At 45.3% G+C, this 13,781-nt stretch overlaps 1 protein-coding gene across 1 annotated transcript; it reads left to right on the forward strand.

Moving 5' to 3' along the window:
- Positions 1–1,877: 1,877 nt before the first annotated feature.
- On the forward strand, positions 1,878–3,600 carry LOC120749264 (vitelline membrane outer layer protein 1-like). The gene is made up of 3 exons (XM_040056510.2): positions 1,878–2,048; positions 2,602–2,705; positions 3,249–3,600. The coding sequence occupies exons 1-3, from the start codon at positions 1,878–1,880 to the stop codon at positions 3,541–3,543; spliced, it is 570 nt and encodes a 189-aa protein (XP_039912444.1). The 3' UTR covers positions 3,544–3,600.
- Positions 3,601–13,781: the final 10,181 nt, after the last annotated feature.

Genomic DNA, 13,781 nt, shown 5'->3' on the forward strand with positions numbered 1-13,781 from the left:
CTGCAGTGGCTGGACTGTTGGGGCTGGAGCTCAGACTCGGACAGAGAGGAAACAGGAGAAGATGTGTGAAAGCAGTCAAGAGAGAAAACAGGCCCTGTCAATAAAGAGGGACTCAAAGAGAGAAAGGTTCAGCTCTGTGACTATAACTACAAACTGTGAAACCTCTCTATCTTTTTGGCATCAGTCATCTTGGGGTTTCTCCTCCACCTAGCCCCTCTTCACTGCTTTCTTTAAGATTCCTGTACAGTTGTAAATATCTCTGATACTGCTCAACCCTAACTTACCACACATCCCACAAGTTTTATCTTGCAGCCAGCATGGTTAATGTAGAGGGCTGATAACATCACTTATTCACAGCTCTTCACTGGCCACAGAACCTGGCAACAGCTCATTGCTCTTGCTTGTAGTTGCAGCCACTCTTATGAAGAAATCCAGTCATCACCTTAAGCTTAGAAAACTCTATGCCACCAGGAGGGGAAAAATATCCATGAGCTATCCATTCTCCCGAGCAGGACCCTGCTCACGCAGCCCTTCATTAGTGTTGTTTTCTTTCTGACGTGTTCCTGCTGCCTATGAGATCCAATACACAGCAAGACATCTTTGTCTCCACTGGCTCCCCTCGGGTGCTGTGAGTGCCTCAGGGCCTTTACAGTTCTACCCAAGGGGTAACGTCGGAGGGTTTCAGCTGAAAGCAGCCTTTCCTCCTTCACCGGCACTAAGTGGCTCTTACAGAAGCAGGCCATTCCATTCTTCAGTAACTGAAGCCTGGAATAACTTTTTCTCCCTATTTTGGCTGTGCTTATAGTGCTGGTATATACTGATATATATAGAGAGAGATACACACGCATATTATACTGCTAGTATATGCTGATATCCTGGCAGTATAGACCTCACGGGACAACTCTCCCTGGTGACATCATCACTGTCTCTTCAATGGAATGGAAGCAGCTCACCCTGCTCTGAAATTACTCACAGGATACCCTTGAATATTGCTGTTAGCAAAGGTTTCTCCTCTGGCTAGACACCTTGGAGGAGCAAGGAATGAAACAAGGTGTCACGTATGAGAAAGGCACCATAGCAGAAGGAGGGTCTGCTTCTGCTGGACACTCCCACCCTCTCCGGATGCTCACACCTCCTAAAGACACACCTGGCCAGCTGGGAGCCTCACAGCTCCATGGGATGCTGCAAACACGGGAAGTTTCGCTCCCACTCCCCCGTCCCCAGTACAAGACGCCAGTAAACCGAAGTGAGTTCAGCAAGGACCACACCAGATGAGTGGCAGCTGGAGCACTCAGTTTGCAAGGTGGGGTTGGCACACTTTACTTTGTCACCTACACTTGACGCTTGTCACAGAGCAAAATGCAACGGCTTCCAGTGCAGGCACTTTCCTCAGCCTCAGTGAGATGGTGAGGAGAAAAGGAAAGCAAGGAAGAAACAAGTGGGAACTTCCACAAGGTGAAGGACCCTGGGACTGCTCCGTCTCAAGGTCTGCCTCAGCCCCTGAGTGGTTTCTTCCCCTTCCACTCCATCACTTCTCCTCCCACCTCTTTCTCTCTTCAACGCCCTCCTTGCAGCATCGCCAGGGCCCTCCTGCAAACAACCATCTCCTTGAGGAATGTCCCCAGCTCTGCCCCCTCTCCCTCCTCCGCACCCTCAGGTTTCCGGAGCCCTGCGAGCCCGCAGCCAGCGCCCGCGGCCGGGAGCTCTCCCCGGGGCGGGCGGGCCGGCGGCAGGAGCAGCGCATAGCAACAGCGAGCGCTCCCCGGGAGCCGTGTGGGCGCTGCCCAAGCGCTCCCAGCCACCCTCCCTGGCGGCCACAGGATAAATCCCGCTGTGCCGACCCCCCGTGCGGCGGGGAGCCGGGCAGGATCCCCGCCATGCAGCTGCCGGTGCCGGCCCTCCTCTGCCTGCTGGGCTGCTGCCGCCTGCGGGGCGCGGAGGCGCGGCGGTACGAGTCCGAGCTCACGGTGCCCAACGGGGGGCCCTGGGGCTCCTGGGGACCGCAGCAGCTCTGCCCCAGCGGCTACGCGAAGGGATTTCAACTGAAGGTGAGCTTCGCCTTCTTCTTCAGCCTGCCGTGAGACGGCGTCACTTTGCTCTGATCCGGGCAGGGCCGGCCACAGCGCTCTGCCCCATCGCAGCAGTTCGTGTTGTACCTGCGTCATGCGGGCTCCGCAGCGAGAAACTTTTAGCGCAGAGTATCTCTCCAGGCTCCCTGCCAGTGAGTGATTTCTTAGCAGGGGGGTCTCTCGGGGAAGAGAATTCCTGGGGTTGGTACAGCAGAGCTTGTTCCCATGGGCAAGTCCCACCTGCCAGCACCCCAGCTCTGGGTATCCACTAAAGGGTGACAGGGTGGGCATGGCCTGGGACAGCAGCCACCAAGCATCCCTGTTTCCAGAGCGCCAGCTCCACTGCTTGGAGAAAAAAAGAGGTGGGCAACAGCAAAATGGGCTTCCTGGGAAAGGTCCCGGAGCTGCCTCACAGCCCTGCTCAGCTGCACGAATGTTCTTGCTCTGCCCCCAAAGCCTCCTCGTCACCGCGGCTCGCCTCATCACCTCTTTTAAAAGGGTGACCTCTCCCTTTTCCTTTGCCTCTCCTAAGGTCCAGTCCTTCCAGGGATTTTGGCTGTTTGGTGATGACACGGCTCTGAACGGCGTCCGCCTGCTCTGCACGGACGGCACAGTCATCGAGTCCTCCGTGGGGGGGTGAGCAGCCTTCGCTTCCTCATCCTCCCGCAGGGCAGCAGCTCCCGGGGAGCTTGAAGGGAAACCAGAGCCATGGTGTCTCCATAGGCAGCCACACCCCCTGTGCAGGTGGCTCAACATCCCACTTGAGGTGGGTCAGTTCCACTTGGCCACAAAGCGTGAAGGTTTCAGGGTAAGGGTCTGGCCCCAGGGAAGGGAACAGTGCTTTGGAAAATGAAGGAAAGATCAGAAATTACAGATCTTAAAGCTATACTTTCTCTTTTTCCTCAAATTCTTACTTTGGAAAGTACATTGACAGGGACATAGCAAGCAGCTGAAATTGCCAAGGGGTTCTGCAGGAACAGGGCAGGCTGGAGCTGGTGATGGTTGGGCATCCAGGGATGATGGGGAAGGAGGGTGGAACAGTGAAACAGCTCCTAGAATCTGCCATCCCCATGTCTGTCCCTTGTCCCAGGGCTGCCAGGACCCCAGGCAGGTTGAGGTGCTGATTGCAGCACAGCAGAGGCTGGACAAGCCTTGGTGAATTGTTTTCTCCCCTGGCAGGTGGGGGAACTGGACCGAGGCCCAGCTGTGCTCCAGCAACAAGCTGGTCTCGTTCTCGCTGCGCGTGGAGAGGTGGCAGTACCTGCGTGACAACACGGCAGTCAACAATGTGAGGTTCGCCTGCTCCAACGGGACACAGCTGGAGGGCTGGGGACTTTTGGGGGGTCACTTTGGCCCGTGGAGCAGCAACTGCACCTCTGGGGCCATCTGTGGGCTCCAAACAAAGGTGGAGAAACCCCAGGGAAAGTGGGATGACACAGCTCTCAATGACATGAGAGTCTTCTGCTGTGAGTGAGCCTGACTCCCCACCCCATGACAGCATCTACAAAGCTGTACAGCATTAAACCTTGAATCTGTCCTTGCACAAAAAGCTGCGTACGATTTTTTTTCTGTCTTATTTTGCTAAGGGCAGCCAAATCCCATGGCTACAGCTCTTCCTAGTAAGTGGTATTTATGGTGATTAAGCTTTGTAACAAGTTTACAACCTACAAAATTCCTGTGAGGGGGCACAGGGGATTCCCACACCTGTTGGTAAGGCAGGAGATGGGACGACAAGGGCTGAACAAGTAGAAGAGGGATCATCTACCCTGGCAGAAACTGTGGTTTCAAAGGGGAGGAAGGGGAATTCTTCCTCTGAGCATTATACTGGAAAATCTACTTCCATTATAATGCTTAGGATGTGCAGGGATTATTAGACATCCATCCATCCATCCACCACAAATAAGTTCAAATACACCATGCAGCTTGTGGTCCCAGCTCCATGTCTCTCCTTCCAGCCTTCTCAGCACAGCACCTCAACATCTCCAGGTGCCCCGTGCAGAAGGGGCGCTCCAAGGGTTTTTGTTTCAAAGACTGCAGTAATTCACACGTATTGCAGTCAGAAATAAACCACTGCACAGGTGTTTCTCCTGAACCCACCACCATCTCCTTCAGCATCCAAACCTCCTGCTCAGCTCTTCTCTGGAGCTCATATTTTGTGCCGCCTCCTGGGGCTGCAGGCAATACCTTGAGTGTGAGGACTGCAGCCATAACAAGGACGGGGCAGGGATTAGCCACAAACCCAGGGCTCACAGGGCATTATACAGGAACAGGCTGGTTGGAGAGCATTATGGTGCACATGTACAGGAAGGGCTCCAGGAGGAAAGAAACAAACAACAAGGATTAGGAGAGCTCCAGAGAGAATTGCAAAGATTTCAACTAACACTTTCCTCAGCCTCAGGAGTGCAAAGAGGAGGCAGAAATCTGAAAAAGATGTAGGAGGGAAGGAGAATATCCTCACCTCTGAAAAGTTCATAGACTTTCCCATAATCATGTAGCTGAAATTTGTTTGCTACAGTATTCTCTCTTGTTTAGGAAGACTGTGAATAGTCCTCAGTACCACCTGTGAGCCAATATTCTCTGTACACACGTCTGAACACACAGACGATGTTACCTCTGCTTAGTCCCTGCTGGGATACCAGATGTTCCAGAGGTTTCTGAAGCATTAACTGTACCATCATGTGCCTCTGTGCATCCAAAGGGATGGCTTGCCACTTGGCTTGCATCCAGGAAAAGCCTTACAAGAGGTTCATTTACAAGCATGTTTAACCCTTTCTGCCAAGATTTTTTAAACAGAGGTTTGAAAATCCAAGTAGTTATATTTTTATTGCCAGTTTGGTGGGTTTCCACATGCTTTTCTTATTCCATACCAATACTGGTGAGCCTCATAGAGCCACCTATTATCTCAGGAGAATACCTAATTTAAAATCAAAATAGAAACACTGAATACGTGATCTGGCAACAAGGTCACACAATCCACATGGATGATTTCCAATTATAAGAGATAAAGGCACTCTGGGGGCAGCTCAATTTTTGTAACAGAAGTCTCTCTCTACAATTAGATATAATAGGAAAATGCATAACTCAGCCTTTCTTCTGGAAAAAAAAGTTCCCCTAGGGCACTTTGAAATGCACTGAGACAGAGAGATGGGATTCTTGTCATGAATGTCTCAAGGGTTTTTATGTTATCTTTGCATTATTATATCACTTTCATATTACTCATTATTCATTCACTTAAGCAAGTTGCTGTGCACAGCACTTCACATGGCACTAAACATGATAGGGTTTCTGTCAACAGGGAGGTTCCTGCAAGAAAACTGGTCTTGAAAGTCATTTCATGGTCTTCCCACTCTGGTCTTAGCCCTCCTCATCATAACAAAAGTATTTGATTGGGCTGTGTCCAAATTCCATGGCATTTTTGAATAATAAATATCCCTGTTTCCAAGCAGAGGATATCCAACAGTGAAATACTGGAAGAGAGCCCTGTCCATAACTCCTTCAAGTTCATTACCTGACTAATACCAGATTTTCTACTGTTTATGTTGCTGCTCTACAGCAGTGAGCATCAGGGTTTGTCACAGTCCACCACAAAGTGACAAGGCTCATGTCAAGCACTCACTTCCTGTGCACTCACACCAGCATGTGGCCCCTCTTCTCTCAGGAAAACTGGAATGGAATACCGGATGGAAATCCAAGGCTCTTCAAAATTCATCTTACTTCTTATGTAATTACTGACCTTGATGCACCAGCAAGAGCGGGATGAGATGTTTAATCTTTCATCCCTCACTACATACATGTTCTGCCTTTAGGCAGCTGTGGTGAAAAATACCAGCAGCGTCCACTTTTCCCCATGCGCTGGGTAGAACATGCGCAGTGCTCAAAGTTGTGTGTGAGGATACTCACAGCCACACTTCCTCAAAAGACACAGGTGATGTGCAGCAGCAGCTGCTGATGAAGTAATGCCAGGTGTTCACACAGGGATGTGTTTGAGCATCTGGGGGGTGGGCACTAGCAATGAAATAACAGCCAGGGCTCACCTTGTACACATTTTATTGGATATGGGGAGGGGTGGTGGTCTTGCTCTGCTCAAAACAACAGCTTTTCTCCTCAGAAAGTCCTAGTTACTTGTTCAGTATGGACTGATTCAGCCAGAAAATTGCCCGTGGAATTTTACTAGAGTGAAGAAGTGCATCAGGGGGTATCCTCAAGCTAAAATGTTTGGTAAGGGAGCAGGTAGTAAAAGGCAATTCAGTGATGTAATTTACACTCCAGTGAGTGAGATAGAAACCATGAGGGTCTCTCCACAGCTTAGAAATGCACCCAACAGGAGCATTCCTGTGATTATACTGGCATGTTGTCCTTAAGTAGACAGCTGGTAGCCCCTGTTCTGTCAGAGGGGCTCTGTCTCACTTTTACTGTCTGTTCTGGTGACAGACTTCATACGTAAAAACCACAGTAATGGACCAGGGCTCCTGTGGCATTTGGCGTTGTGCAACCAGGGAGCAGAAGGAAGGTCCATGCTCTAACCTTTGCTGCAACTCGAGCACACACATTTGCAGGCATCCTCATCACTTGCCAAGTGAGGTGACAGTGCACTTCTTAGAAGCCACAGTCCTGTCCCCCAGCAGTCACAACACCTGTGACACCCTTCCTGGAGTGAGAAAATAAATATGAGTCAAGAAATACAGCAGGATGAAAAACACCTTGGAAATCTTCCTGGTGTTTGTCCTAAGAGCACTGAAGGAACACACAGATCCTTTGGATCTTCCCCATTCTCGTTCCAAGATTTGGTTCCCCTGGTGCATGAGCAGCCTTTGGACATCACTGTCACATGCCACAGCTGAAATAACGAATACCAAACCTGGGAAACTGCAGTATTTAAAGCTTTGAAAAATGTTCTTGTTAGACATCAGGAACTCACCTCTAGGCACTTAACATTTCAAACAAACTACCTTTGTAACAGAGGTCAGCCCCAAAATATCCTGGGGTTTGTTTCCTCCATAAAAGAAGCAAGGGTTGGACTCCACTCTAAATTGCACTGTGAGATGTTGCAGCCTAGAAGATCTCTGGTGCTTATCAACATTTTCATCCTCTGAGACCACCACATTTCCTTCAAAGTAACTGCAAAGTTTGAACTTGGCTCCACATTGAGCAGATGTCCCCAAGGTTCAGAACTCTTCCAAGCCAGCTTATTTCCTCTAGAACATCTTTAATAAAGTACTTATTTATTTTTTTCCTTGAAGCAGAAATACTGTGTCTGATTTTATCTCTTACTTTTTATTTTAGTAGGAGATTTGGTTTTGCTTCCTCAAGTGTGTCTTTGACCTGTAATAAAATCTGTACTGAAGTAATTGCTGATTCTGAGCAAGTAACAATTCCAGTAAATCCGAGGGAGGGTACAAACAACTACATCCCACTGACCTTTCTGTGCCCCTTTTCAGGAACAAACGTGTACTTTGAGCAAAAGACCAAAATTTCTTGTGCTGTTGTTCTGCAGGACCATAGCAGAGTGCTGCCTATACCCGCTTAATTAGAAGGAAGGTTAATGAATTGCCAAAGCACATGTTTCCAGTGGATAATTCAGATAGAAAACACATTTAGGTAGCCCAGCAGTTTATTAAATGAGATTATAATGGACACCTTGCTCTTTGGCAAGTGTCATTTCAAGACAAATTGATGTGACTCGTTACCTCTCAAAGGTCCATTAGTAAAGAAGGGATGTAATCTCTACAGATGCAAACCAGTGTCATTCTTTCGGTGTGAATATTTTCCGCTTTTTTCTTTTCTATCTCCTGATATTTTATACCTTCTCTTTGATTTTTTAGCAAAAATGGCATTCAGCCTCATCCATGACTTCAGATACAGAGTTTCTAATACTTATTGCTGTATTGGAGATTTCCCTCTTCTGCTCAGCTTCCCCACAGTGTTTGCAGGGACATTTCCATGGAGAGCAGCCCTCTTCCTCGTGCAGGCTTCAGCAGCTGATGTAGGAATAACCAGTCTGCTGTGTAGCTGCTCAACGCTGCTGTGCCTAGGAGAAGGGAGCGGGGACACCCCACCACCCACACCGCTTTGCCAGTACCTACAGCAGGTTCCCATGGATGTCCATGAAGAAGCTGATCCCCAGCCAGGGTCTGAAGGTGGCCTCGCTGAAGAGGAGGAAAGTACCCATGTACAGTGGGGCTGTACCCTCCCTGGTGTGCATGGGGACAAGCTCCAGCGCAGCTGCCCTTTACAGCCACCCAAACCTTTCACAACCATTTCAGTAACGCACTTTACCCAGAACATTTTAGCAAAGGAAGTTGGAGTTTTTCTGCCTAAGCTATGTTGTCTATGCAGCTGATTTTTCAGGTGAGGTTTCTTGCTGGTGTTTGAAGGAATAAGGACATCTTTTAAAAGCTTCGCAGTATCAGCCTACAATGGTGATACTGTGGGGGAGCATCTTAATAGTAGGAAAAAAAAAAATCTTGTCTCATCCTTCTTCTCTCTGGAATTATTCTCAACTATAGTTAAAAAAATAGAAAATTGATTCTATTAAGAAAGCAGACATCACCATTTGCAGTTCTCATAGTGCTTTCAAGTCTCACATCTGGTTTTACAAGAACAAGACACCAAGGAGGTACAATAAATTCATCATCTTGCTGGTATCTCTGTCCTGGTTGCAGTTGTACTACATCTACCAAAGTTTCATTATGCAGGTATTTTTTGCCATTTCATCGCAATGGCCTGTAAAAAAACAACTACTGTCTAAGCACCCAATTGCCCTTCTTCCCTAAATATTGCTTGTCTGCTTTTACAGCTTTTTCCAAAGGCACCTCTGTCATCTGTAATAAGGTAATAGGCCTAGAAAGTACTTAGTGTCATCTTATGTCTTCCACTTAGGTACAGAACCCATTTTAAAACTAAACTGATGCCTTTACTACAGATCTTTCTTTCTGTTCCTTGTAACAGTTTCAGAGAGAAACAGCAACAGAGAGAAAGAACATAAAACCATCCCAATGTTAGTGGAATTTTCTTGAGCTGAAAAGTCATAAAATCACAGAATATCGGGTTGGAAAGGGACCTCAAAGATCACCTGGACCAACCTTTCTTGGCAAAATCATGGTATAGACAAGATGGCCCAGCACCCTGTCCAACTTAAAACATATAGCTGGGCAGTGAGCATTTGTCCTGTTATTGATAAATGTCAGTTTTCCCCAACTTTTTTCATCAGTTTGGGTTTTATTTTCTTTGGGCATTAAGCTGTTCTGTTTGGGCTGAGCATAGTCTTATTATGTACATAGGATGTCTACCTTAAGAGGACATCTAGACCCTGCAACAAAGGGTTTGCCTCCTTCCCCAAGGCTTTTCATCCAAACTCAGATAATGCCAAGAGGAAGAAATGTGGTGTCTCAGGAGAACCTGCCTTTGACTAAGGAATCTGCATCTTTTTATACTCCTGGATAATTTTTCTAAGAAAATTAGTCAGCATCTTGAGGGTTTAACATTAAATTGATGGAAATTTCAATAATTGAGTTGGACATCCCTCAAAAAACACAAGATTTATAATGGAAGAGAGAGACAAAGACCACAAATTTGGCTGCAGAGCAGCCATGACAGAGTCATATGTCTCCAGCATTAATTTTCATATAAAATGAGTAATATACTTTTAGTCAGGCCCAGAAGCTACAAAAACCTGAGTCATTCCTTTGCGCAGGAAGAATAAATGTTGTTAGGGGCCAAATTGTGCTGAGGTTCCTCAATTGAAAAACATAATTAATAAATAAGCACAAGTCCTTGTTAGGTGATGTTGTCCTGAACAGCAAAGAAAAAGGAAGTCAAGAGCCCTTGGACTCTTGTCTCTACTGTCCTTGGACGTGCCAGGAAATCTTTATTGCCCATGTGTCAGGCAACCTATACCAGTTTGGTTGAAAGGCTGGTGGAAAGGTCATGTCCAGCTCCTTGGGTTGAATGTGTTTCAGTCATTTCTTTCTGTATCCTCAACTTCAGCCTCTAAAGAAACTTCTTTTAATACAGTTTCACAAAGAATGATTGGCCAAATGAAGGGTTTTTTAAAAGAAAATCAGATTTGATTTTCTTTCAGAAAATTGCATTAAAGGAAGCTAGAGGAAATCCCCTGCCAGGGAAAGGCAGACTTTGTTGTACCTAAACACACTGTTAAAATCACTAATTAACGGAGAAAATGTATTTCAGAGACACTATGATCTCTAGGTCTGGATTAATTAGGATAAACTTTAATTATTCAGTGGCAATACATGCCACCTTTGAAACCAAAATCATCAAAAGTGGGTGTTTGCAAGCTCAGCAACTACCCCAACACATTTCCTTCTGCTTGTACTAAGGCAGCAAATAGAGTCAATGCAATTCCAATTTCCTCTGCAAGGCTTAAAACTGCCTCAGGCTGATTGATTCCCAGAAGCAGACCTACAGGGAAGAGGAGAGGACTTTGCAGGATGTTTCTCCCCGACATTAGAAGAGCTGACCCAGACCTCTTGAAAACTCTTGTCTCTCCTAATCTTCATATTGATTGGGGTGAAAATAAGAGGGAAGGGATTTTCTCCCAGCTCTTCTCTCAATTGTCCTTCCAATGTTCTGTTTTCCTTGTTATTTTCAAAAACCATTTTTGTACTTTCTCTGAGCACCCTGAGCAACCTCACCCAGCATATTTTCAGGGCCATCAGAGCTCCTCCTTTGTCCCCTTTGATCAACTTTGCCAGCACACCTAGAGCAGCTTCCCCTTCTGTGCCTTGTTGCCCTTTTGGGATTATCTTCTCTTCAGGATGGCAGGAACTCCTAGCACAGAAGAAATATCACCACCAGTGCCATTAATCAAGGCTCTGCCACAGGTAGGAGCAGACATTAGCAGACTGCAGGCAGTCAGGAAAACAAGGTTATTTTATTAGCAAATTTCAGATAAAAGCTGGACATCAGTCAACTGAATAGCTACTGTTCCTTCTGTCTTCAAAATTACAGAGTAACACAACATCATTTTCAAGTCTGGGTCCAGCAGCACTGTGGGAAGTGCATGATGATGGAATATGTACCTGGAAGTAATAATTTTCTTTATTTGGCTCTGCCTGTACCCCCACATAAATCACCAATTTCTCCCTTAAACCTTACCCTTTTCTTGCTCCACTATCTTGGCAGGTGCAGCAGTTTCCTCTGAATTTTCTGGTCATTTTCTCTTCAGCTCTGAGCCAGTAGGTGCTGGAGCTGGGGATGGTGGAGGCATCTGTCACTGGAAACCCCACGGGAAACATTTTTCCCTCAGCCTAACTCCATGCTTGAGCTCAAACATGCCATGGAGCAGAGACATTGTGAAAGTCATGCCAGTGAGATATGTTGTTGTAAAACTGAGACACCCAGATAGGAACTTTGTAATTAAGGAATAAACAGAGGCAATGAGTCATTACATTTGGTGCTGTGGGAGCTTTAGGAAAGTGTAGTCTTGGTAACTCATGGAAATAAGACACAACTTTACACAACTTTTCTTTTTTTTTTTTTTTTTTTTTTTTTTTTTTTTTTTTTTTTTTTTTTTTTTTATTGTCAGCTGCCATAAGAGCAGGACAGATTTTTCCAGTTACAGGTGTTAAAGGTGTCTCATACACAGATGCTGACACTTGGACCTCACTGCTCTCACAAACATCACAGGAAGATTACAAAGAAAGAATGGTTTGGGGAAAGGATTTAATACAAAGACAGGACAGGAATGCTGGGCAGACACAGGATTCAACAGACACAGAGCTATTTCTATCCCTCTTTCTCATTGCCTCATGCTTCTCATCAATTCACCCTAATCCCTTCCCCTAAACTTCCCATAATAAATTTTACATAATCCCACAAACCTCTTCTGAAATCCCATGATAAGCTTCACATAGACCCAAAATCCCCCTCAAATTCTGAACATGCTGGCAATAATCATGTTTTTCCTCTCTGTCAGTGACAAAGCCAAGGCTGATGCCATCAAGGCTGTGCCTGAGTAGGTTTTTTACCGCTCCATCTATCAGCAACTAAAGATTTTTTTATATTAACTGGATTGTGTTGGCTTGAGTTCCAATTGTCTCTGTCTCACCAAAGGAGGGGATCTAATTTCTAAGTATAAAGCTTTTGATACAGGTAGTTAAAAGTTGTTATGTACATGTCAACATGTCTCAAGATCACATCTGAAAGACTTGAAAATACACAACAATCATTTGAAATTATACAAGTATCCAAAATCACAGCTGTAGCTTAACAGGAAAAGATATATTTTTGTACCTCAGTTTCCCATCTCTAAATAAAAGGCTGAGAATCTTTCCCATAATTTTTGATGTATTTGGGACAGAAACTGCTCTTGTTCTGTATAATCACAGTATTTCTTCTCTCATCCTCTTGGACACCCAAGTAGTAATAGTGTATTATTTTCCCTGTTCTTCAAATAACTTTTGTTTCAGTAAAGATATAGCTATTATACAATAAACTCATCATGCTAACAGAAAACTGAGTTAGGGGTTTGAAACTGTTATTACCAGGAATGAGCAAAGTCAGAAATACCACTGCATATTCATTCCCAAAGTCTTGAGCCATTCCACCAGAGTAAAGGTATTTAAAAAAAAAAAAAAAAAAAAAAAAAAAAAAAAAAAAAAAAAAAAAAAAAAAAAACACCACACCAAGATATCAAACCACAGGATATTGAAAACTTCTTATTTGCTTCTTTGCTGTAATTGCAATCACAGTGGCAGTCAAGATTCACAAAACAACCATATAATCTCAAGCTTGGGGAAATATCTGTTCTACTCTTTGCTCGGGACAAATGCCACATTATGGGCTGTCTAGTCTGGAGCCAGGGATTCTTCTTAGCCCCTCGAGCAATAGTTTAAAAAAAGAGAGACCTTTTTGCAAATGTAAGATGTCATGAATCCGTAATCAAACTCTTGACCTTTACATCTGTATGTTACTTTTACTAAATTTTCTATTTCCTGATGCTCTTGCAATACATCCAGAAACATGAGCCACAAGGAACACCAGAACCTCCAAAGATAAACATCCTATCTGAAATAACAGGTTCACTGTCAGCATAAGAGTCCAGAGCTCCACACCAGCCACTGCTCTTCTGTCCTGTGCTCAGCCTGGGTACAGAGACCAGAGCCATCGTGGCCCTGGGATTTCTGATGACTTGACTGGAAGTGCCATATTACCCACAGTGGGATGAGGCAAGAGATCTCACCCGTTCAAGGGCCTGTACCAGGAAAGGAAAAAAAACACAAACAAACAAACAAAGCCAACCAACCAAAACCCCAAACACCTGAAGTCATTAAGTAAAATGGTTCATAAATGTCAGCAAAAATTAAACACGGGCTTATCCAGTCAGAGGGAGAGGCTACTAATGTGAACTAAGGGAGTACATACCACCATTTCTGTCAGAAGAACCTGAGAACTGGAACCCAGCAGAACACAACTGGCATGTTTAAATTTGACCTAACTGAGGAAAGGAAAAAAATATCATGCTCTTTTCATTAAGGGCAGGGAGACAAGAAGAGGCATCTGACTGCTTCTGTCCAATCTACACCCTTCTTTATTTTCTGTCACCTCTGCTTTTTTACCATCTTGGTTTTATGTGAACGGCAGCAAAACTACACTTCAGAAGCATCATGTGTTGTTACAATGCCTCATCTCATCTTGAGCAAAATATTTTTAAGAAGTCCTTCATCTTGACTGTGGATTTGAATACAAAGT

This window comes from Hirundo rustica, chromosome 2 (genome assembly GCF_015227805.2).
Source record: "Hirundo rustica isolate bHirRus1 chromosome 2, bHirRus1.pri.v3, whole genome shotgun sequence".
NCBI lineage: Eukaryota > Metazoa > Chordata > Aves > Passeriformes > Hirundinidae > Hirundo > Hirundo rustica.

Bases quoted from the DNA above. Each gene is read 5' to 3' on its own strand.
- LOC120749264 (XM_040056510.2), top strand. From the start codon at position 1,878: ATGCAGCTGCCGGTGCCGGCCCTCCTCTGCCTGCTGGGCTGCTGCCGC. The intron at 2,049-2,601 runs GTGAGCTTCGCC...GCCTCTCCTAAG, and splicing joins CGAAGGGATTTCAACTGAAG to GTCCAGTCCTTCCAGGGATT. The intron at 2,706-3,248 runs GTGAGCAGCCTT...CTCCCCTGGCAG, and splicing joins ATCGAGTCCTCCGTGGGGGG to GTGGGGGAACTGGACCGAGG.